The sequence below is a fragment of the Atractosteus spatula genome, chromosome 12, assembly GCF_055471065.1.
Source record: "Atractosteus spatula isolate fAtrSpa1 chromosome 12, fAtrSpa1.hap1, whole genome shotgun sequence".
In the NCBI taxonomy this organism is placed as follows: domain Eukaryota; kingdom Metazoa; phylum Chordata; class Actinopteri; order Semionotiformes; family Lepisosteidae; genus Atractosteus; species Atractosteus spatula.
In genome coordinates, this window is record NC_142717.1 from 7710887 (window position 1) to 7736213 (window position 25327).

A 25327-nucleotide genomic window follows, 5' to 3' on the forward strand; every position below is an offset into this window, starting at 1 on the left:
GTAGTATACGCGGTAAATTAAAATTAAAGCAAGATTTTTTTTTTCAAATACTTGTAGCATCCACAGGAAAACAGCACAGAAATCACTAAAACGTGAAATTAACAGATAAAAATAAACTTTATAAGCACCAAAGCTTAACTTTTCAAGTTTTTACTGTATGTCTTATTGGTGAACTCTTTCCACAAATGATTATTGTACAAGAGTGCCGCACTTTTATAAATCAAGAAGCCGTTATTGTCCATAATCACTGAATTTTAGGGATGACTATTAATTTTGAATGTCAATTATCAGAAGAGCTAAATAAAAAGGTGCATTTTTTATGTCAATGCATTCGTCTGAATTGTTTTTAATGCACAACATTTCTATTTACACATTCGGATGCATCATTATTTAGCATAAATTCTACAGTGCAGCAGCAATTTCCCCAAACTGCTGTTCCATATATTCGGAATCAGGTGAGCATACAATAAAATCAGAACGAAATCTATTCCATCGGTCTACCAAAACAAGCGCCGCTTTTGTAAGTGGTTATACGGCAGATGACGATGTCGGTGTCTGCAGGCCGGTTCCTATGTTGACCAATTACAAGTGAGTATAGAATTGCGAGGGGAAAAGATCCTGTTTTGATTGGGTTGAAAAAGAAAACAGGTATTTCTGAACTGCGGCCTCCGGAGAAGTTAGAGATTTCAGAAGAAGCAGTTTGACCAGATTTGAAGAGGCTGTGATGGATTAAGGGGATCGGTAGAGAGCAGCTGTCGATTGCAGTGTTTTGGTGCGTGGTGCTACGATGTCTAGGGAGAATATCAAGCTTTTTGACCCAGTGTTGCGTATCTTAAGATCTGTGTATTCATCTGTGCTGACATTGGAGGAATACATCGCCGGCATTCGTTTCAAAGAGGACAACAGGCAGCCTCTGGTGTTAAGCACTGACAGCGCGAAATACAAGAAATTCATTACAAGCATCATTGTTTGCACTTCCGCCGACAGCAAGTCTTTGGCACAGCCCACCAGTTATGAACAGGTATTGATTGAATAAATTCTTGCGTATCCTTCAAATAAGGAGCTGCTCAATTAATGGCTTTAAGTAACTATGTACGGTATGTAATAATTTGTTACCTTATTTAGTAGTATTTTATTTATTTAGTAGTAATTTATAGCATGCAAAGGCTGCGCAATAAATACATGATGAGAGAAAACTACATGCACGTTTAAAAAATGAAAATCACGTTTCAAACCTGTATTTGAATATCTAAAACTGCAAAAAAAAAAGACTAGTGTTATTACTGGTCCTGCACTCATTGTGGATTAATTTCGAGAATTAGAAAAGAAATCAAGCAATCAGGTACAGTAGGTAAGTTCTCCATAGCATTATAATAAAATTATTCTTTGAAGTGTAGTAGTACTCACATTTGGCATGCTGGAGTCCTTGGGTTTAAATGGCACGGAGATTATTTCAGTTCTGTGTTACAAACTCTAAATGCACATTAACCTCAGATGACAAATCATTAAGATGTGTTATCATAATATCGTTTTCTTACCAATATTGATATAATGAAACACTATTCTGGAGGGCTCAAAACAGTGTCAGTGGAAGTGCTTTTAAAGGCTTTGGAAAACAAGCGTATAGTTGTGTAGGAAGGCTAGAGTTGAAACCATTTTTAATTAGTATATTATTATATATAAAAAAATCGATAGCAATTGTTTAATTTTTCCTCATTTTATTTTTCCAATCCTTTTATCAGCTTTGTACACTGAAAGAACTGGTCTCCATCATTCTGAAGAAGATCATGCAGAAGAAAAAAAGAAATGTTCTGGCACATGGACTGAAGGGCGTTGGTGAAAACTGTGCTTCCGTTTTTTCACAGCAAAGTAACCACTGCACCTCTGCTATCAGCAGCGGTCCGCTATGGGATCTCCTACTCCAAAGGATTGGAACTGCTGTTATGATGCATCTCTTGGAGTCTTGTGCTCTCTTCACAACAGTAGCCCCTTCTTGTCTTTACCAGGTTGCTGGGATCCCTGTATACGATCACTTCATCACTGGGGATAATTACTCCTCATTTAAATGTGTGAGGCTTAGGTCACTGCACAACCGATTTAATGTGCTCTTGCAGCTGGCAAAATCTAAAGTAAATTTCTATAGAAACCATAGGAAGTCGCAGAAGAGGATGAGGAAACACCAGAAAAAGCGAGGTGCCCCTGGTCCCTGCCAACACATCAGCAAAACTGACAGTGAGGGCCCTCCAACCAAGAAGGCCAAGAGAGAGCCAGGGTGCAATACTATAGAGGAGAGAAAGCAAAAGGCAAAAAAAGCCCCCGTTTCAGCTGTATTTTTCAAGGCCCAAAGCATGTTGTATTCAAGCTTCAAGTCTTCTGTCCTGAGCAAACAACCGAAAGTACAGTCCAGGGCTGATCCTGTGAAGCAGATAAACTCTAATGCAGAAGATCTTGTGAAGGACATATTTTTATGCAGAAAGGGATTTGATGGCAGGAAAAAAATCCCCAAGCGTTTCAAAAGCATGCTTGGCACATTTAGTCAGTTGCTTAAAAATCATAGAAAATGTCCGTTTAACCTTTTCTTAGAAAGGACCTGCCCAGAAGAACCCACAGGTCAAAACACAGCGGCAAAGGCAACCGGAAGTTTGGACTCAAAAGAGCCCAGTGATTTCCAAGGTCTTCTTTCAAAAGAAACCAAACCCACACAGGTTTATATGTTCATAAGGGAGTGCTTAAAATACATTATTCCATTTCAGCTGTGGGGTTCACAACACAATTTCAATAGATTTTTAATAAACGTTAAAAAATTAATTTCCATGGGGAAGTTTGACAGACTGTCTCTTCAGGAAGTCCTTTGGAAGATGAGAGTGCAGGACTGTGACTGGCTTAAGCTAAATAAATCTGGTAAGAAACTTTACAGTTTTCATGGCAACATTTTCTTTGCTAAAATCTCCAAAAGAAATGTTAAATGTTACTCTGGCAGTTTTATTTGTCCATTAGTGTTATAGTAAAAAGAGCTAACATATAAGACTTAGGCAATACAAATACAAAAAAGTAATTCTGTTGCTAATGACTGTAGTTATGAGTGAGAACCTAAAGGTATTTAACATTTTGATTAGTTCAGCACTTGTTACTGGAAGACTAATATGCAACTGGAATGTATGCTAAGCCTTAAAAAACATATCACTATTTAAGTTCTTAGGAAACTAAAGTATTCTAATTTTGGATATCGATTAAATGTTTTCGTTGTCAGTTTGATGAATTGATCCGTCATGACTGACAGCAAAACACTTGAGTGAATTTTAACGTCAATGAATAACAATAACTTTCCTGCCTTAGCTTCCTGTCCTGCGACTGAGCACCGATACCGTGAGAAGATCCTGGCAAGTTTTTTAACTTGGGTTTTGGGCACCTTGGTTATTGTGCTAGTGAGGACATTGTTCTATGTCACTGAAAGCTCCTGGCAAAAAAATATGCTTATGTTCTTTAAAAAGAAGATCTGGAGAAGACTGCGGGACACGGCTATAAGGTACAGTTTTTTTTTTCCATTATCACAGATATTGCTTGGCTTACTGCTTTCATTTCAGATGCTCTTTAATGTGAAAGATTTATGGATATGATGATTTATTCAAATCCAGAAAATGCAAAAGCCGTATACTGTTTTCAGTTATTTGGAGTTGCGGAAATTGACAGAATTGTATGTTTTGTAGGGAGGCACGGTGGCACAGTGGTTAGCATTGCTGCCTCACAGTGCTGGGGACCTGGTTTCCATTCCGGACCTGGGGTGCTATCTGTGTGGAGTTTGTGTGTTTTGCTTGTGTTTGTGTGGATTTCCTCTGAGTGCTTCAGTTTTTTCCTCATTTTCTAGGAAAGCTGGCCCTGGTGTGAGTGTGTGTGTGTTTGTGTTTCTTTGTTTCTGTGTGCCCTGTGATGGACTTGTGTCCTGTCCAGGATGTAGCCTTCCTTGTGTCCGTTGCTTGCCACAAAAGGCTTCAGCTCCCCTATGACTTTGAATTGGATGAAGCAGTTAGAAAATGGATGGATGTTAAAGTAGGTAGATCTTCCAACCAGAAAGAAAATGGTAAGCCTTTAATTTGGAGTTTATATGTGCCATATACAGAATTCTTCATTTACCTGCAGTATTAGGAAACTCCAGTAGTTTCCTAATTTCTTCCTTATAGATCTAACATAAGCCTTGTCATAATTTGATTTAATGCGGGTGTGATCCTTTACTGTATGCTCGATGTGCTTACGTGCATTGTTTTTGTAAATCTGAACATTAATAAAAACACCATTTCAAAATGCTTCTTTAACAGCAAGCACCTGTCTCAAGGAGAATTTGTGTCTCTGAGATCAGAGGAATTTGCCAAGGCAACTGTTGCAACAGTGAGGTTTATTCCGAAAAGAAATGGCATGCGACCTATTGTCAAAATGGGAGCAGTGGTGGAACAGAAACCATACAGCAGCCAGAGCAACAGAAGAAAGGTACAATAGCGCGATAAAGTGACAGTTACTGTAACTACAGATTTTCAGTCCCTGAGTAGAGTTTTATTTCCCTCTTGTTTCTTAAATTAGATTCACTTTTTTTAACGATTTGGAGCGCCCAATTACAATACGTTTTTCACGTCTTGGTTCACAGCTAGGAATCCTTCTGCCACGCCTTTTGTTTGCTCATTTTTTGGTAGTAATTTAGTCTTTTTAATGTTTCTCCTGCCCCTTCCTTCCTAATCCAAAGGAAGAGGCCAGACACGATAAAGAAAATGTAGAGCCCAATGCAGATTCTGTCTTTGGTCAGCCCATCGTCCACTGGGCACTCATTCCTTTAACTGCTGTTTTGTAAGAGTTCTGAAATTGTTCTATGTTGTGGTTATAATTCTCCTCCATTTCATCTAGTCCTTCAATATCCAGCTTCGAAACCTCTATGACATCCTCTGTGTGAATGTGACGAAGAGGCCCCACCTGCTAGGCTCATCCGTGTTTGGTTTACAGGATATATACAGAGTTTGGGGTGATTTTGCAGCAAAAAACAAAGCTCAGAATTTGCCTGCACTTCCAAAATACTTTGTAAAGGTAGGTGTTAGTTTTCTTGTATGTGCAACTGCTTAGTGATGTGAAGTTGTCTATTTTGTAGGTTTAGTGTTTTTCAGCACATTTTAAAAAAGAAGGAGGTTCTCATTAGTTTCAACATAAAGCGATTTAAAGGATGTGAGTAAACAAAGACTGAAAGTTGATAGCCTGTTTTTTACCAACACTTTGCATCATGATAACGAGGCTTTCCTCTGTTTTTATAACAAATATTATTTGGTTTATAATGAAGTTCCTTATTTTGTTATTTGGTCATGTACAAATTCAAAATTATTTTTTAACAATTCATGCCTGTCACAAATGCTCATTAATGTTGGAAAAGATAATCATTTTTTTATGGGAATCTTCACTCGGTTTGTTATTAGAAATGCAACAGTAATCTAAAGTAATTATTGCAATGTTATCTTGAAGTAGACTGTTGGAGCGTATTATAAACAAGAATGACATAACATTTTGTTAACTGTTTTATCTCTCAGTGATAAAGCGCTTAAAAGTGTGCCTTCATCTTCGCAAAATTACAATGTGGAGGATTGTTTATAAGTTCTATAAATTGTGCACGCGCATACTGCATGTGTATTTTGCATCCAGATCATGCAATTAGATATACTGGAGAAATCACTGAGAGACTTTTATTGTCAAAAACCCAAACATTTTGCATGACTTCCCAGACATCTTTCCTTCTCTATGAAAATAAAAATGCATTCTTCCTTTAAATTGAGCTAAAAAATGTGCTGGATGTTTTATAATCACTCTATACGGGATGGCTCTGTATGGATTTGGAAAGCACCATCTTTTAACCCATCCTGCTTTTTGTGATCTGAATTAGGTTGATATAGCTGGTGCCTTTGACAGCCTCCCACACGAAAAACTGTTGGCAGTGGTGTCTAGTGTTCTAAAGCCTGTGATGGACCAAGAGTATTGCATCCGGCGCTATGCACAGATCTGGGCTGACTCCAATGAAGGACTGAAAAAAAATTTCAGAAGACATGTACAGTGGACACGTTTTCTAATCTGCTTTGTCCTGAGTATATAGTACTTAAAGATGGTAACTCTTATTTTTGCTGGAGAAAAGCGGTTGAGCTGAGATGCCAATATCTCTGAGTTCTACAAGGAAAATCTTAAATAGTAGATAGCAGAATCCTATTCTACTGTCCGTGTCTTTTGTTTTTATGACTACAAGAAGGAAGTAGTGAGAAGAATCCTTTAAAATTTACAGCGTTTTTGTTTTATCATATTGAGACCTGTCAGATTTTTTTCCTAAGTAATGGTTATTTATTATTTTTTTCTGTTAAAGTTTAGCTGACAGGTAACACAAAACATTTTGTTTTTATTCTGCTGTTTCAGTAATTGTCATTTAATCGTTATTTAACTGTACGTTACTGTAATTTAAAAATGATTTTATCTTTGTATCGCACAGGTTCAGTTGTGAAGCAAACTTCATGTATATACTGTAAGAAGGAATTTGAGGCATTATGTTAGTGCTGCTGAATATAGTGACCAATAAAGAAATGTTCTAAGGTATTTTGTACAAAAATTCTAGTATGACTATAAGGAAGTGTTGTTTAGCTTTTTACTCTGCTTTTCTTGCTGTATTGGAACATGTTTATTTAATTAGTACCTTCACATCTTTACTGTCTTAAGGCCACAACGTTGGGAGACTTGTTGCCCAACATGAGATCTTTCACAGCTGTGCAGCAAAAAAAATCAAATTTGCGGAATGCAATACTGGTTGAACAGGTGAGTCTCTGGCATTCTTCTTACTGTACATTTCAGTTTTAAAATGTGGTTTTGTGGAAGACTAAACAGCCAGTGTTTAATCTGCAGGACCTACTGTCTTGTGAAAGAGATCCTACAAATTAAATGTATATTATTGCATTGTAAGATGATTATTTTGAGATTAAATGCAAACTGAAATATAAGACTTGTGTTTGCTTATTGTTTTGTTGATTTGCAGGGCCTTTCAATGAATGTGTTTGGTCACGAGATGCTTACATTCTTCCAGGAAATGCTTGCAAATGTTGTCCTCAGGATTGGGAATAAGTAAGCCTAAGTACTTTCTAAATACAGTACGTATGTCTAGAGGATTTATTTCTGAAAAGGTAGCTCTTTGGCTTAATTAATACAGAAATGACTGAGTGGCCAATCAGTTGTCAAGCATAGTCTTGCATTAAATTATTAACTGACAAAAAAATCTAATACATTATTTAAAAAGGAGATTTAGCTGCTTTCCTCTTATATTATCTTATAACTACAACAACTGTTTCTCCTTTCTTTTTTGTCCAGCAGACTTTAAAAGTTATATTATTAAATGTGAGAAGTCCACTGCCTGCACATTTTTAAGTGTCTCTGGTATTGCTGTGTACAGAGATTCGTGTCCAGATGTCCCAAAATAATAGGTATCCAGAACTTATGATTGGTCCACTTGGCGCTCCACTAATATGAATTTTTTCAATCTTATTAGTATGCCTTGGATTTGTTAATGTGGTTATTTCTGTCATTAAAATTTAGTCAAATCTAGCATCCTCTAAATACAAAAGAGACCTGCAGATATATTGGCAAGCACAACTAGAGAAGGAAATGACACTTACTGTAGGAAGGGTAATGATCTGCATTTTCACTTTGAAATAATAAATTAAAGTAATCTTAAGCATGACATTAGGAAAACATAAAATCAATGAGCACCAAAATTGTGTCCATGTCTTAGAATTGCAGAAACTGCATCTAGAGTAAAGCAGGGTTCTTTGGAAGTCTCATACATTTTATCTCTGTATTATTTATGATACAAAGGTGCCCTTTAGATTACACAACACATAAAACATTCCTCTCGATCTCTTATTTAAGTTTCTATATTTTTTCAGGTGAAATAATATTTTGCTCTTTTCCATAAAAGTTTAATATGACTACAGTACAGTATTGTGCATGTGTTACAGCGCAGAAGCGTCTTTATGACTGAATGGATTGATTGGCTATTCTGATGTTCCTAGAACCTACAGGCAGTGCTGTGGAATCCCTCAGGGCTCCATTGTGTCCACTTTGCTGTGCAGCCTGTGTTATGGAGACATGGAGAATAGGATTCTTGGGGACTTGAAGGAAAATGGGTAAAGACCAGCTGTTTACTATTAGGTTTACTGTTGAAAAGTTTGTTAAATCTAAAGTCAACTGTAGTAAAACCTGGGGAAATAAATTTGAGGGTGAAATATAACGGCATTATATAATCTGTAGGAAACCATGGTAGCATGAAATGATGTGGAAATGTACTATGGTAAAAGCAGGGGTTTCTTTAGTTGTCTTCTTCTTTTATCCTTTAAACTGTAAGGAACATATACCATTAGAAAAAGTAGAAATTTGGGGTGTGTGTAAAGTTGGTTTTACCACTTGCTTTTATTTTCCAAGTAAGAAATAAATTGCCAGAAGAACACACTTTTATAAGGACGATTTCACTGATAACTAGGGCTTTTCTTTGGATAGGCAGAGTAGCCATTTTGTTCTTTCTTGCTGTCACTACTTGCATAATTTAAAATGATAGGTTCTGAGATAGCTGATGCTGTATTGCAGTGTCTCAGTGCTTGCTTTTCAAAGAACTGAAGCCCTGAATTCAAGGACTTTAATTATTTTTAGTGGCTGTGCTATCAAGACGTGAAAGACATTATCAGAGAATGCCAAGCCTGTTTGAAACATAGGGCTCAGTTAAGGGAAGCCTTTACATTTGTATAGATGGACATTGTCCAAGATCCTCCTCATTCCAAGTTGGATTATCTCCAAAAGGCATTTCTGACTTTTGTTTGAAGTAAATTTTATAGGTTCTGCTCAAATAAAACTCTAAGAGGGAATTGTTTTTCTTGGATTGTGTTGGTTATGGCAGTGGAAGGCAATTGGCAGAAGCTATTTTCAAGGGCTTAACGACATTGATCACTTTTGACCAGCAGGTGGCTCTGTAGACCTGTTCTTGGATTAAAGATCTGCTTAGGGGGAAGAACTAGGTGATGGCTCTTTATTAGACTTTTTCAGTTCTATTTATGGGCTGGCTTTGTCATACTTTTTGCTCTTTCCAGGTGTTTGCTGAGATTGGTTGATGACTTTTTGCTCATCACTCCCCACTTGTCCAAAGCACAGATGTTTCTCAGGTATTACTTTTCTTCAAGATGGAGGTGTCTATGACAGACACGGTGGACTAACCAAGAGAAACATTTTAATATAACAAACTGAACACTTTAACAAAATGCTATTTAGAATCCAATAGGTTTAGTCTTTAATCTTTATTTTCAATTAAGCTGATTTTTCTTGACATTGAAGAGCTTTATTTTGTGGCACACATAGTAAAATTACCTAGCAGTATGATGATAAATTGATATAATATGATGATACTTTGACACATTATAGGATTGCATATCCTACATAAATGCACAGAAAATATGAAGACCTAATTATTAGTGCAGTAAGATTATAAATCCTGTTCTACACTTTAGTTATAGTTGTTTAAGCCATAACCCCGTGTGGTTTGTATAATCAAGTTCTACATAAAGGGGTCAAATATCTGGACCACCTTTGTTCAAATTTTGCCAATGGTTCTAAAGAAAACTTGCTCATAGGCAGCTGTTTTAACCAAAAGTAACTGCCATGTTGGAGGGGATATGAAGAGATCTCCACCCAGCCACCAACACCAGTCTTTTATGAACCCCCATCCGAATCATTCAAATATTTTGAACCTGGGAACATGTCCTCAGAACATGAGTTAGGGTCCAATGGAATCCCTCATTCCAGTAAAACCTGTGCCAGCTCTCTTAAACTGGACATGTCTGGTTTTCACTTATCAATGTCAAGAGATTAAGCTTTTCAAAAGCACCTTTTCTTTTGCATTAAGGGCTGTATTTAATTTTCTATTAATTTCCCATACAGATTGTAAAAACAAATGTCCTTTTCAAAAGCACACTGTCCTAAACGGAAGCCAAATTTCTATTAAACAGGCACTGCAGCACTATTTTTTATATTTTGGGGTTAGAATTTGTATTGATGAGTTCACTTAAAACCACAATGAAAGTAAACTGTACACAGTAATGTGTAAAACCTCAAATTAACATCACAAAACAAAATCCAGTTTTGCACAACGCCATCATATTGCTGTCATTGTCTGTGATTTAGAACAAGGCAACGAAACTTCTGGTCACATGAAGCGACCCTATTACTTTGTATGCCAGCGGGCTTTTGAGTTCAGTTTTAATCCAATAAAAATATTTCTCGTGACTTTGAAATGGTTTTGCCGAAAAATACTACTTGTTAACTCTGCACGCAGATCACATTGGAACGTTTCTGCAGTGAAATGTCTGCTGCACAACCTCTACTTATTCGCTCCTTCCTTGTATTACATTAGTCATTACACTGACTAGTGAGCAGGAAGGGCTGCTTCAGAACACAATTCTCACAAACTCTATCTTGCCCATCGAGAGACCAGCTTTTACAACAACATGGCAACCTACAGTACTTATTCAAAGTTCATGATTTTGTGTGCAATTTGGAATTTTTAGCATTTTGCGATGCCGTTAATTAATATCTGGTCTGAGAAATTGGGATCTCAGTTCCCTTTAAGAGGGCTCTAAGTTTACTTATTGATTTTAACTGCTAACATACCAAAAACTCACTCATATGTGGTATATTTATTCTCTTAGCGGTAAAAGCGAGAGACTGGTGAAACAACAAAGTAACAGTAAAAAGAATAACCAACATATTATAGTTGTGGAACCTTGGAATATGTTTTTCCTTCTTTGGTTAAACACTGAAAAGGGGGTGTCTTTCAGAGAACTGAATAAGCAGTGTATTGATTTCCAGTTTTTATGAATATAGTTAGTAACTTTGTTACATCCTTTTTGTCTCAGAATACTGGCAGCCGGGATCCCTGAATATGGCTGCATCATTAACCCTCAGAAGATCGTGGCTAATTTCCCCATCGATAACATCCTGAACTGCTCTGGGGCCCTACAGCTGCCATTAGAGTGCTTGTTCCCCTGGTGTGGCCTTCTGCTGGATACCCATTCACTTGATATCTTCTGTGACTATGGAAGGTAGGGAAAGTAAGATGCATCAAGGGTACTGATAGCTGTGCAAAGTGCATCACGTCATTGTAATGACAAACCTTTTTCTGAAATGACTAGCCGACAGATCAAGATCAACTGAGAACACTTTACAACACAGTGACAATTGCAGAAGTCAAAGTAGCAAACGGAGTGATGTTCTATGAAATTACTCACTGATTTTAGACTGTAAGTCACGTGTATGAAAGAGATAATTCTACCTTTTTTTTAAAACTGTTCCCTGTCCTTTGTCCTTTAATCTTTGTGAGATGTGTGTGATAATGCTGAATTTAATATGCTGTATAAAACTTTATGACCACTGCAGATGTTGGCAGTGATGTATGAGAAAACTGGAGGAGTTCATAGATTACAAACCTATTCTAAAAGGATACTGTGTTGCCCATCAAGTCTCTGTGTAGTGTTAAGGGTAAATCAAACAGCTGATCTATAATGTATGTTTGTATTTTGAGGAATTAAGACCTTGATTGTACACTGTCCAACATCTACGATGTATTACGTTAGTGTGGGCATAGAGGCTGCACTCATTTATTATAGGTGATTATTCTGTATTGATCTGTTAAGCACATTTATTGGTATACACAGGCTGCTATAGTGCTGTGTGATTGACAAAGCGTTTGGATATTTTGTTGAATATGTCAGATTCCTGCAGTACCCTGTTTCCAGATAAGGGCAGTGCTGGGGTTAAAAACCCACTATGGTGATGAGCATGTGCCCTGTCACAGTGGACTGGAACTATACAAACACTTGCTGAGTTACACCATCCCTTAGCATAACCTATCCACCAGCACTGCCTTACACACAAAAGAGTACCTAAAGCACATATTATAACGTAAACGTAATTATAATTATAACGTAAACCCTGACGTACTGTATAACGGGGACCACCTGTAGCACACTGATCTTTATTTGGGCTTTATTTAGTTTCTGGTACAGTTACTAGAAAAGAAATGTTGACTGTATCGCAGCTATCAGAATTTAAATTTAAATTTAATGAAAAAACATTCAGTGAAGTATGCTACGGACTACACAACTAAGATATTATTTGTAATGCAGTCAGTTTAATCTATCAGGAATGTATGTCAAAGAGATGATGTGGTTATTGTGTAACCAAATTTGAGCATTGTCACTTTATGACTGGTTTATCACTTAACAAGCTATACCGAAATTATGGTAATGTAAGATAACGGTAAGGTACTTTGTACTTCTCCTTTGCTGTTTTTAATTTTTAGTTCTCAAAACAGTATTCCAGTATTGGAATGGTATTAACCCGGATTCTTGCCTCTACATATAGATCCTCCCAGGAATACATTTTTAAATGCGGACTGTTAACAGTCATTGCTCATTTCGAAAGTCCATGCCTGCCAGCACTCATGTCGAAAGTCCATGCCTTCCCTTGACATTGTGCTACATTTATGTGCATGGCAGCTCAAGACTTGTGCAAGTGGACACTCTACTCAAAGCGCTTTTCAGGTAATGGGCATTTCCCTCAACCACCACCAATGTGCAGCATCCACCTGGATGATGCGACGGCAGCCATAGTGCACCAGAACTCTCACCACACATCAGCTATCAGTGGGGAGGAGAACAGAGTGTTGAAGCCAATTCATAGATGGGGATTATTAGGGGGCCGTGATTGGTAAGGGCCAATGGGAAATTTGAAAATGTTAGTAAAGTCTCTACCTTTAGTTGTATAGCCACAATTGCAGTTATATTGATGTAGGTAAGGCAGATGGGCAGATGTAAGAAAGACAGATTTAAATATTGAAAATGTAAGTTTCAGAATAACCACAACAAGAATTCTTGTGTGTTAATAAATTTAAAAGATTATTATTAAACCTTTTTGTGATATCTGGTCTGTCGTAATAGGAAACTGCACTGTAAGACAAGTATTCCTGAGCTATTGCTATCTATAATAAACAGTTTTTATTAGTTTCCAGAAAGAGTAGTAATATTTAATATACTTAAAACAGTAATGATTAAATTGTTTTTATTTTCTGTGAAATATCCTTGTTTAATTACCAAATTAAACGGCTTCTAAGAAATGTTCAAACATTATCATAGCCAGTGTGGATTATTGCAATAATTTATTGTCTTTTATACCTGCCATAAAAAATAACTTAACCTTTTGTCTCAAAGTATCTGATTTTTTTTTCTATTCATAGTACTGTACATCAAGATAACTGTGTTGTCACCTGCCGATTCCTACTTCTTAATGAGGAGAAAACTGCATTCGTATATGCAGATTGTTTATGTTCAGGTGATATTTAAGAGGTTTTAGTAGAAAAACAAACAATTGATCGAGTAAATCTTGATGCTTGGAGTAATAATCCAACATAACCAGAAACAATGAAGTATTACATTTCTTTTTAAAACCTGTACAAAAGAACTTATGGCATCTGTTGTCCAAAGGGAAGGTTTGTTATTTAAAGGCAATGGTACAGTATGTTTTGCAACCTCCTCTCTTTGGCAAACCAATAATGTTGAATTGCATAAGCTGACTACAAGAGAAAGAGTAACACTAACTCATAAGTATTTGATTTTTTTTTCTTTGCATTGAAAGAGTTGCCTACCTGACTGCCAAATTAATGTCCTCAGTAGCTTTGTTGGTGTCATATGTGCACATATTTATACTTTCTGTGAAGTAGGGATTTGTAATTTGCCTGGATATTAAAGTGAAATTTACACTGTTTTCTTATATAAATCCTGACACTATTGCTTGGATTTAATTACTTTGTTTCTGCTGATGTGTAGGAGTTGGTGAATTATTTTTATTTTTTCCTCGAGTGCTATTAATTTGACTCAATATTAACTACATACTCTTTAAGGGATGTCACTTTTTTACATGGATGTCACTTGTCACTTTTTTACATGCAGAAATCAAACACTTTTATGTCTGACATACCACATTACTTTTCTTTGAGAAATGTGACAGGTGCATTTTCATAAAGATCACTAAATTCTTACAGATGCTAGTTTGTACTCAATTTATATGGTTAACACTGTAGATATCCTGAAGGTTGTCTTTTGTTTTTGATTCTGGATAAGATTTCATTATCATTCATAAATACCTCTGAACACATGGATAACATTTCGTAACCATCTTCACACTTTGGTTTATGAATAGAACAGTATGTTCATTAGTAACTTATTCACTGACCTCAGACTAGGTCATTATTCCCTTTATGCTTGACTGAAGTTGCTCAGGTGTTAGGTACTATGTTAATTTCAGTCCTGTTGTCATGATCTTTACTTTCCCTATGGGAATTCACAGCGTAGAAAATGGATTGGATCAGCAGTTTGTATACAACAGAACATTAAGCTGGTCATCTAATCTAAGACATATTAGTTCCATTTGCTTAATAGAGAGGCTTATCTATTAGGAATACTTTGGTATCCAGATAATTATTAAGCATATGTCACCTTTTTGAGTAATTCAATCACTTGTCCACAAAGAGTAAGACTTCATACTGGAGAAATTATACAACTAAAATATTATTCTTTGGTATTTTTTCATCTATTAGTTATGCTGGAGTGTCCATTCGCTACAGTTTGACCCTTGGTTCAACATCTCAGCCTGGGCAGCACATGAGGAAGAAACTTTTGTCAGTTCTGAAACTCAAGTGTCATGCCATCTTCCTCGACTTGAAGGTATGACTTAAAAAAAAAAGATCATGGAATACTGGTTTTCATGGCTCTCTTGTTTTAAATTCGCCCATTTGTGATACTGACAGAAGTGTACACATACATCTCTGATTCAATTTCTCGGATTAGTCAAAATAAAGAAGACCTTCCTGTCATTGCCTGTCTTCAAAATCATTGCTTTTTCCATTATTAAAAATGAAATCCCAAAACCATGTGAAGTTCCTTTTTCTATTTGAAGTGTTCCTCCATCCAACATATTCAGCTTTAGATTCTGCAAGGTATAACTACAGTATAGAAATTCTTTAATAGAAAACATAATATAGCACTGAATTTTCTCAGGTCGTCTAGAAGCAAATTTCTTTTTAGGTACATTTTATTTAAAAGTATCATTATAAATGACGAAGAAATATACTATTTGCTACATTGCAAAGGTTGTCTCTCGCTGAAGGTTTCTGTTAGGCATCTGTAAACCATCGGTAAAATTTATGTTCAATTTAGTGGTCAGGCTATTTAATTTCTCTTGGATTTATTCAAAATTATGGAAGCTCACACTCTTCATAGAAACAGGACTATTATTGTGGGTGTTGCATAATTGTTTATCAAATCCTTCTGTTCGAAGCTGAACAACTTCAGCTCTAGAAAATGCTTAATGGACATGTGGAATGATGAAAAGTTTCAAAGGATTATTGAAATATGCTAATTCTGACAAACATAGCTAATTGGGGTAGGAGGCATATTAAATGTGTATATGATTTAGTAGTCCTTCCATTTATATAACCTGCATGTATTTAATATATTGTCGGACTTTTAAGAATCAGTTCTAGTTTTGGTGTATAAAGGACAGAAAACTTACATCATATTTTATAGTATTCTTCTACTTTGGCTTTAAGGTAGCATCCCTGTTACCTGTGTTATTCTTTTCACCTCAGTTGTACTGTATGTCTTTCACTACAGATCAACAGTCAACAGGCAGTGTACCTCAACATTTACAAAATACTCCTTCTTCAAGCATACAGGTAGGAGATATTTAATTTCCCTGTTTTTGTTTCCCTAAAATGCATATGTGATATGTATTGAAAACAACACCCAAGTCTTCTGCTATGCATAACTTAATGCAGTCTACCTTTGAAACTGCTAGGAATTAATGACAAATCAGTAATTGTAAATAGGATTGTGTATTCCTATTTTACTGCCTTTCCAGAATATTTTCAGATGTCTTAAGTGAAGTAGGAAAGGTTATGAAAGGTTATGTAAAGTAAGCATAGTGTTGATACTAATTGGAATATATTGTAATCTAAGGGTTAAGGATTATAAGTGCAACTTCAAAAGATTTCTGCAAAATGACTGATGATTTCTAGAGTAAAGGCTTTTGATTTCCTGGTGTATGTTCATTTGACAGTAAAATGGTTATTACCTACAGTATGCAAAAGAAAGCCATCAAATGCCAATGTACTGTGGACTTTAACCTCAGTAGTTAGAAAATAGTATGGAAGGGAAATATTGATTAAACTGAGATTGATGTTTAACAAGTAGGCATTTGTAGACCCATGAGGTTTCTTGCAAGTCTTAAGTTAATGATTCAAGCAGTATCCAAGGACAAACAGTATAAAGAGACCATTTAAATAACATACTCAGCTTTATCAGCTGAACTGACACAGACTTTAGAGGGAATGCCTGTCAGCATTTTATGTAACTGCTTGATAAAAGTATCATGAGAAAACAGCAGGAGATCTCAAGGAGGAACATTATACTTTACTGTTCTGAATGGTGAAGCAATACAGTACGACCCAAGTCATAAAATCTTACACTTGTATATGGAATATACTGTACACTTGTACACTTATGGGAGTGTGTTATTTGCGACTTTAGCTGTTTAATGGGAAACTTGGTGAAAAAAAAACAACCAAAAGTTCAGAACAAATCAGGGTCATTGTTTAAGTACTGTGTACTCCAGAAGTTCTTGGTAATTTCCCAGTCTGTGTTTTGTTATTCCATATCACCTATCTGAGTCACACAACGGTCCTTTTCATACATAACATTCTTTGTACTGATGTTTTTAGTATCCAGGCATCTGTGGATACACTATGTGGTGAAATACAACTGGACTATTAATAATATGTCAAATGTGGTCTCGGATCACTAGCTGGAATTATTCAACATTCATGAGTTTAGTCACAGGTCCCCGGTTCATCATTGTTAAATACTGCATGTACAGGAGCTACCCTTAACTAGGGGGATAGGTAATGGTGATGTCCATGGGAGAACCACAGCAGCTTATTGGGCAGAGTTCATTCTGGTTTCTGTACAGTGAAGTGGATGAGAGACCATGTGACTCCTACCCTGTATGGGACACACATCCACAACAAACTAGGGCAATAGGTGTATAGAAATATATATTGCAAGCTGACTTCTTTATATGATTCACGAGGTTGTACTGAGGAGACTTATTTTTGAGCTGGACAATTTCATTACTGAGGTGTTTTGGAACAAACAGTAGAGTTGCTATATTGTAACCTAATAGCTGCACTTGATATGGATTGTTTTTTTTTTCACATTAGAGTTTTCCATAAAGATCATACTATACATGTAGGTTTGCCTGTCAAAATGTATCATGATGAAGTGTATTTGTGAAAAGTGAAGCTTTGTTTGTTTCCCTTCATAATTCAGGATTACGGTTCATTTTATACACAGAATACACAGCTGTTCTAAAATAACATTTAATTAATTTAAAGTTTTTACAAAATGCGGACTAAATTGTGTACAGTGTGTCTTCGTGATGCACATGCACAAAATGCTCTTCACTTTCATGAGATGGAAAAACAGATTTAATGAATCCGGCTGGTGTCTTGCAGTGACTCTGAAAACTGAATTTACCAAGCTACAGCAAGTGTAAATTCAGCATGCCGAAAAAAACGAGGCTCTTCCATGGCTTGGAACCTCCTTGGAAATGCATATGCAATATGTTTTAAGCAGTTTTTTCTGTCATCTTTTCTAGTATCTTAAAAAACAGTGAGTAAGACATTAAGCATGAAATCCAGGAAGAAAAGAATTTACACAAAGTCAGAAGCCATTGGTGGATCAGTAACAACCATAAGAAGTGCAGTGTCACTGTCTCAATCCTAATTAACACGGTTCAAAGAGCGTAGTTGGAGAAAGACTGTAATTAAGCTTCCACTGCCTGTTCTTACATTTTTGTGACGAAGGACAAAAGACACGTAAACATATCTTTTAATCTTCCCCATTATGTTGTTTTAATATTATTGAACGCTGCTTTGTTTTGACTTTCGAGACCTTTCACAATATCCTACTTGGTTTTCTTCCAATTATAACCTTATAAAATTATGGCATTGATCATTTCAAATATTTTCAGTTCTTATAAGCATATTTGAGATTTGTGACCGACTTGTAGTGTTTTCTCTTGGTTCAGTCTAGGAAAAATAATTGCAATGCAGTTCACAGTATCCATTCAAGAACTGATATAATGAATTTTAAAAAAATCCTTACGATAAATAACTAAAGTGGGAATAAATTGACCATTTTAGAGGTCCTCCATAGCTCCTTTAGCTGTTAGGATTGCATAGAAATCAGACTAGTGTTTCTCTTTACTGAAGCATTTTAGAAATTCACTTTAAAATTCCGTAATGTAAGCAGTACAATGAAGAATGAAAGTAATGGTGATTAATTGTGATTTCTTTTTTGCGCTTGACTAACACAGATACTGTTTTGATAGGTTCCATGCCTGTGTGATAAACCTGCCATTCGGACAGAAGGTCAACAACAATCCCACTTTCTTCTTGACAGTCATCTCCGAAATGGCAGCTTATAGCTACTCAATTATAAGACAAAGGAACAAAGGTGAATATCATTCCTGTGTTCCCATGCAGGTATTTTCCTTCTGTACTTTTGTGCCAGCCTTTCCAAAACGTTTGTGTCATTTTTCATTCTAAAATCCGTAGTATAATGTGGTACTGAAATCTGGGTAATGCACTTTAGCTCCTCATAGTTAATAATTCTAGGAACTACATTATAAAGTTCTCTGCCACTTGGTGGCATTGTAGATCATTATTGTGCAAGGTTAGGCACATCCATGTATATATAGTGAAAAGTTACAAAAGTACTAAAAGTACATTTTGTAGAAATGTGTTTTTGCTTTATTTTTGAACAGAAACCCAGTTTGGTATGAAAAATGCATCTGGCGTCCTGCCTTTTGAAGCCGTGCAGCTGCTGTGCTACAGTGCTTTTCTTGTGAAGCTGTCAACACACAGATGCACTTACAAATGCCTTCTTGGAAACCTAAAGACATGTAGGTATCTGCACAAGTAACCAGAGCAGCAGCTCTCACTTACACTGTATTTGCTAATTACAGCAAAAAGCATTTGTAACAATTAAGATCCTTGCATAACAGGTGTCAAATTCAGCCAAAGTGTTCACACCTGGAAACCTAGAAGTAACTTTAATCCTGGTGTAATTTCTGTATCTAAAATCCTTAACTGTTATGTATTCTAACCCAGCACCTATAGTATGTTGAAAGAGAGATCACATTTCCAGTGGGACATGGTCACATTATAAAGTGGCAGTGTTGGATGGCAAGTAGATACCTTTTAGCCAGAGATTCACATCTTTAAAAAGGAAATATCTAGGGATCATAAGAGGCATAAGCAGTAAAGGTGTCCTCTAGGTACAGGTTCAATTCTATGATCCAGATGTAGTGTTGCAGTTTTGAACCATGGTCCTGTCACTAGCTGACTGTGATCAGGATTCTCCCAGTGGGAGCACACAGTGGGCCCAGTAAACTGTAAAGAATAACCTCAGTCTAACATGGCTTGAAAATTAGCACTTGAAATCACTGATACTCAGTTTTAAATGAGGAATTGCCTGCATAACATAAGAATATTGACAATTCTGAATGCCAATGTAAGATGTCTGTCAATGTTTTTCCAAGTACTAAAGAATAACATTAACCTGTCCCATTCTGACGTTACATTAGTATGCACTGTCATATTTTATCCTAACAGACATCTGTGCTGTGTTTAATTGACTTTGTTTTTGAGTAAGATCATGATTTTATTCCTTACTTTTATATATTGATTATGACCCCAGCAATTTCAGGATAGCATTTATATTAGCATCAGAACGGCAACATACAAGAGGGGAACATTCTGCCTATCATGTTCATTTTGTTTTATTTCTCTGTAGTCGTATAGCATGTACTGACTAATGATAAAAACACTTCACATATGAAATCCCCTTGAAAACCTGCCAACCAGAAAGTTGGAGTTGCATTTGAGAGTTTGGGAGATATGAGGAAACATAAATACCTAGAAAAAAAAGTGTGAAAAGAACACGCAAACTCTAGACATCAAGGTGCCCCAAGCTGAAACTGAGACCAGGACTCTGGAACTGTGACATAGTAGAGTTAACTGCTATTTCTATCACAGACTGAACAGCTTGTACAGTTTATATGAAGTTTAAAAAGAAATATTTCCCCTACAGTTTAGTTTTTTCATTCTGCTTTGTCCAACACGATCAAAAAACTTGAAACATCCATTATCAGGAAGCTATATTTCCTAGTAATATAGGAAGGCAAAAACTGAGAGCCCATACCTTCTCGCTTAATTTCAAACGTCCATGTACTGTACTGTATGTGCTCTAAGCTATACGCAAGCTGAATGACCTCCTCTCATTTTGAAACGTCCTTATGTTCTTATTTATTTATTTTTGTTTGTTTCATTACACTGTTGAGTACAGTTGCTGGATTTCACCAGTACATTTATCATTGTTTTCTCTCCCTGTAGGTAAGAGGCGGCTCGAGAGAAAGCTCCCAATGGACACTTTGCGCCTAATCAGGCATGTGACTGATCCTCCATTGCCTCAGGACTTCACAGCCATGACAAGTTAGAAACAGTGTGTTCAGGCTAGAAGAATACCTACAGTATAACTGGCTGGTCTCCACTGGCACTTGTAGTACAAGGTACATATTTGCAAGTTTCTGCTGGGATCCAGCATGTTCTGGACACTTGAAAACTTAAGAGTCTTGGAGGGGAGATGTCTTAAAAACAGAAAAAAAAATCTGAGAATGGTTTGATGTCAGGGTTTATATTACTATTAATTGTTAATAGTACAGAAAAGCTAATGTTCTACCCTTTTTCTAAAACATACCTCCTCCAGCACCACAAATTATTGTTGTTGTTTTTCCAAGCCAGCCTAAAGTGTAATGTGTCTTTCCCTCTGTGGAGAAACAGCTGTGACAATTTTTCTGTCCTCCTTTGTGAGGGGCAAAATACTTGCTTGGCTTTGTGTCTTCAGCTTTATACATTCCTTATTCTGCCTGGGATGTGTATTTTAGTTCTGTTCTATGAACATTTAATATTCAGACATTTTCAATGTTTAAAACCTTAATAAGAAAAAAAACCCTTAACTGCTGAGTTTTAAAAAAAATGGTGGATTAACTGACTCGCAAAAATGTGACTTAAATTGTATAATACATACTACATTTGTATAAAAACCAGTGTTAATTGAACAGTATTTACCATTTTAATACACATGGACTATTAGCACTTTAAAGAGTTTAGGTGCTTTACATTTCCAATTAAAATGCAGACTCTAAAAAGCAGTGTCTGTGGTCTGGTGTATCGCACTTTAAAAAAAAACAATTCATGTGCTATCGGGTGAATTTGCTACTCATTTTTGATAGTCTTGAGCTTCCTTTCATGCTTCAGTTTTTTGTTTCTGAGGTTACATTACACTGTTAATGTACATCTGTCCCTTGGCTTACAGAAAACCAGTTAAGTAAAAAAACTTTTCTAAACATTTTCAAAAAAACATTTCCAAATGTGTCTGAATGTCATTAATTCATATGTTAATAGACCTAAAAGTGCATTAATAGACCTAAAAGTGCATAATCTCAAAGTGTGTAACTTTAAAAGTCTGGCAGACGTCCAGACATAATTGTGGACACGGTTTGGACAGTGTGGCTGAAGACAAGAGAAAAGATGAAAATATACTTTTTTCAAGTTGCAACTACAGTTTTGAGATTAATTGTCTTCTGCAGGTAGACTTCTACAGAAGCAGAGAAATCCAGTTATTTCAGACAGCTGCCAATGTTTTCATTCAAATGTGAAATGTGTAAATTCTCCATAACTAAATTTTCAAGTCTTTAATGTTCAACACAAAACCAAGCCAACATTCTAACTCAGAACTTGCTACTTTTGTTGAAGGCGGTTATTAAAACTGTACAGCACGTTACAATTAATTTAGCCTGGCAAGGCTAAAAGTTTTTTTCTCTGGCTTGGTAGCTAATGTTTAATAGCAAATGGGCCTTCAGGTAGCAAGAGTTGAAATGTTAATGTGCCTTCTTGACAATGAAGAGCTTGTAATGGAATTTAGACTTGAACTCCATGTTTGTTTGATAAGGATTCAACATTTGTTACTCATTTCATTCCAATTGCTCGTGACAACCTTCTCATTCTGTGCTATTTTTGGAAAAAAATATATTCTTATTTCCCACTGCTTAACTTATCTTTAGTTGGCTCAGCTCTTTTTTGTATAGTCTTTTAAAGGTGTTGTAAGAACTTTCCTGATAACCATATCTGTACTTCAGCGGATTAAGAGTTCCCATTGTTCTGGTATGGTCCTGCATACTGTACTGGGAGAGACTCAACCTTCAAAACTCTGATGTAGCAGTTTTAAGAGGTTTGGTCTTTTGGGCCCTGAATTCACACTGTGCAATGCAGATGGCATCCTGTCGAATGTTTTGTTTTTCCATAACATTATCATGTATAGTGTAGTGTGAGACAGATGTGTTCCACTTACAGTATTGATGTTGTATTTGTTTGATTTCTCTTGGGCTCACCCTTAGTATCATTTCTTCTGCTCAGCTTTCTAGCAGTTTTGTAGTGAAGGTAATTAACTTCATGAGTTGCTTTATACTAGTAGGACACAGCATCTTTGGTGATTTACACTATAAAATCCCATCTGAGGTTTTATTTAATGTGTCTGTATGTGATATTTTGTGTCGTTTTGCTACATTACACAGAAAAGTAAAAGTCATACTTGTTGTTACGTTTTAGTCTTCCACTTCATTTTAATAATATTGTAGTGTTTGTGGCCATTTTCTGTCTTCCTCCTTTTTGTTGCTATGTATCATACATTAAAAACAAGTATTTCTTTTGTGGTATTGTAGATCAGATGCTTAATGCAAATCTTGGGGAAATGACTTGAGACAACTTTACAGGCTACCTGACAGTTTTATTGCCCTTTTCATTACAGTGAGGTGAGCTAATCACGAAGGCAGAGTGAGTAAATGCAGTTATCTGCTGGATGCAAAAGAGGGATGAATGTTATCTAAGCTGATTATTATAAATTTGTGATTACTGTTAATCAAAAACTGTTAAAGATGTGATTATATTTTCATTTTATTAATATTTTAATTATAATATAAGGGAAGGTTAATTGTGTCTTTTAGCAATACATGCTATGAGGAACAGCAGGATAATGGCATACCAGCCAGTGATGGTGGGAGACATTTCACTCTTCAATGTTGTGTGGCTGTAGGAGTGTGGTGTGCTGGGTGGAATCCAGTATTTCACTGTGCTGTATCAAGAGAGCAGTAGTGGGAGATAGTCCAGTTCCTCTGTGTAGCATGTTTTGCTGCTATCTCCTGCTGCAACAGGAAGATATTGTTACAAATGGGGGTTAAATAGTGAATTTCAGAAAATAACCAAGAATACTGTATATCTAAGAGTATCTATATCAATAGAGTACCAACAACAGTTAAAACTCGCTCTCTGTAAAACTGGATGCTACAACGTTAACAGTAAACATAAAAATAATTTTCCCTATTCTAAAAATGCATCCACTAACCAGGAGAGGCCATTTTTAACTGGAGAATTCTAAATAGTAAGCTCTCTTAACAAGGTTCAAATACTTAACTCCAGTCTGGTTTTTATGGATGATCTGGATAAGGAGTTCTTTCCTGGCACTTTCTCTCTTTACTCCTCTCATCTCTCCTCTGTATCTTTTTGTCTTTTCCCATGTCCTCTCCTCTCTCTGTACTCATCTGTTTTCTGCTGCGTTCCTGGACTGTTGATTGACACTTAATTATTTACCCAGAGCTTAATTAACCAAGCTAAAGCAGATATTCCCTTGATCAGTGTGTCTCACGCCTAGCACAACTAAGTAAACAGTATATAGTAGTTCTTTCTCTGCTTTGAAGCTCCAGGAACTTCAAATATTTACCGTAGCTACAGTAGGTGTTAACCATTGTGTATAGATTCTAAAAGAAACTTTAATACCGGTTTCCAAGAACTATAACAACATGTTGTTCCTTCTGCTGCGGTCTGGATATTTTACAAAAGTATTTCGTTTCCCTAACCCACAGGGAGCCAGGTGATACAGTGCTGCCAAAGATTCTAAGAATCCTGTGCTTTTGTTTCTCCTCACTCTGTTTTTCTTGCACCTTTTTGTAATCAACATTTTTTATTAAAAACACATGGAAACGTATATACAAAAACACATACTAAATCCCACATTCTGGTGACCCTTAAGGTGTTATAAGATTGGGTAAAAACTACACAATATGGTGAACATGAAGGATCACCCCCAATCAACAACAGGGGTGTAAACACAGTGAAATATTTTAAAAAGCACATGCAGTTTATACATGCATGGCTGATCTAAGATACTTTAGATACAATGAAATAAGAAGTAGGAAGGGAATAGAATTCTCTGAATTCCTAGAATATATGAAATATTGACCGTTTCAGACACTTCTTGTTTTCATTTAAATGTACTTGCATTTTTCTTTTACAAGATAATGGTTCTTGTTTTTACAGCACTAACCTGTAGGTTTATCACCGCTGTACAATGTAATCTGGCTATTGACACGACTCTGATGAACAGCAAAAGCTGAGATTCAATTAATGCGGAGTTGTGGTTATACAGTAGTAGGCATATTAACTGATGTAAAATGACCACAGCCAGTACAGATTTTTTTAAAACAAGGAATATAAATAAAAATAGATGAAATACAGTACATAGTGAACACATTATATGGTGGAAACTGAGAGGGTGCTTCGTGGGTCTCCTAAGCACTCTTTTGGCTGGCAGGACATAACATGAGAAGCACTGGTTTATTTATTAATGTTGCTTTCCTACCGGGTGTTATTTTATGAAGTGTGTTGATGAAAGACAGGTCTAGTTCTAAGGATCAAGCTTGTTTATTTTTTTTAAAGTGCAGGTCTAAAATTACCTTCCACACAAACCCAGCACTCCACCAGAGTGTTCCTTTTACATCAACCAAGCAAGAACACTAGAAACAGATTACAGTACTTTTCTCTACTGTATTATCCTTTTGAACAGAGAGGATTTAATATTGTTTTCTCTGCATACAAACAAGTGGTGCAGTATGTGATCAAAGCAATTTGTATTGGATTCTCAAAGCTAAGCATATGAAAACAGCAATTGTGGATACAGCATAACTTATTGTCTCACTGCTAAAATTATACTTATAACTCAAC

The 25327-nt window shown here is 36.2% G+C and overlaps 1 protein-coding gene across 1 annotated transcript; it reads left to right on the forward strand.

Moving 5' to 3' along the window:
* Positions 1-717: 717 nt before the first annotated feature.
* On the forward strand, positions 718-21035 carry tert (telomerase reverse transcriptase). The gene is made up of 16 exons (XM_088929280.1): positions 718-1021; positions 1743-2901; positions 3337-3526; positions 4314-4482; positions 4891-5067; positions 5909-6070; positions 6724-6819; positions 7037-7122; positions 8067-8180; positions 9135-9206; positions 10953-11138; positions 14690-14816; positions 15765-15826; positions 18541-18665; positions 18976-19113; positions 20606-21035. Exons 1-16 carry the CDS (start codon positions 788-790, stop codon positions 20707-20709), a joined length of 3201 nt encoding a protein of 1066 aa, XP_088785406.1. The 5' UTR covers positions 718-787; the 3' UTR covers positions 20710-21035.
* The last annotated feature ends 4292 nt before the right edge of the window (positions 21036-25327 follow it).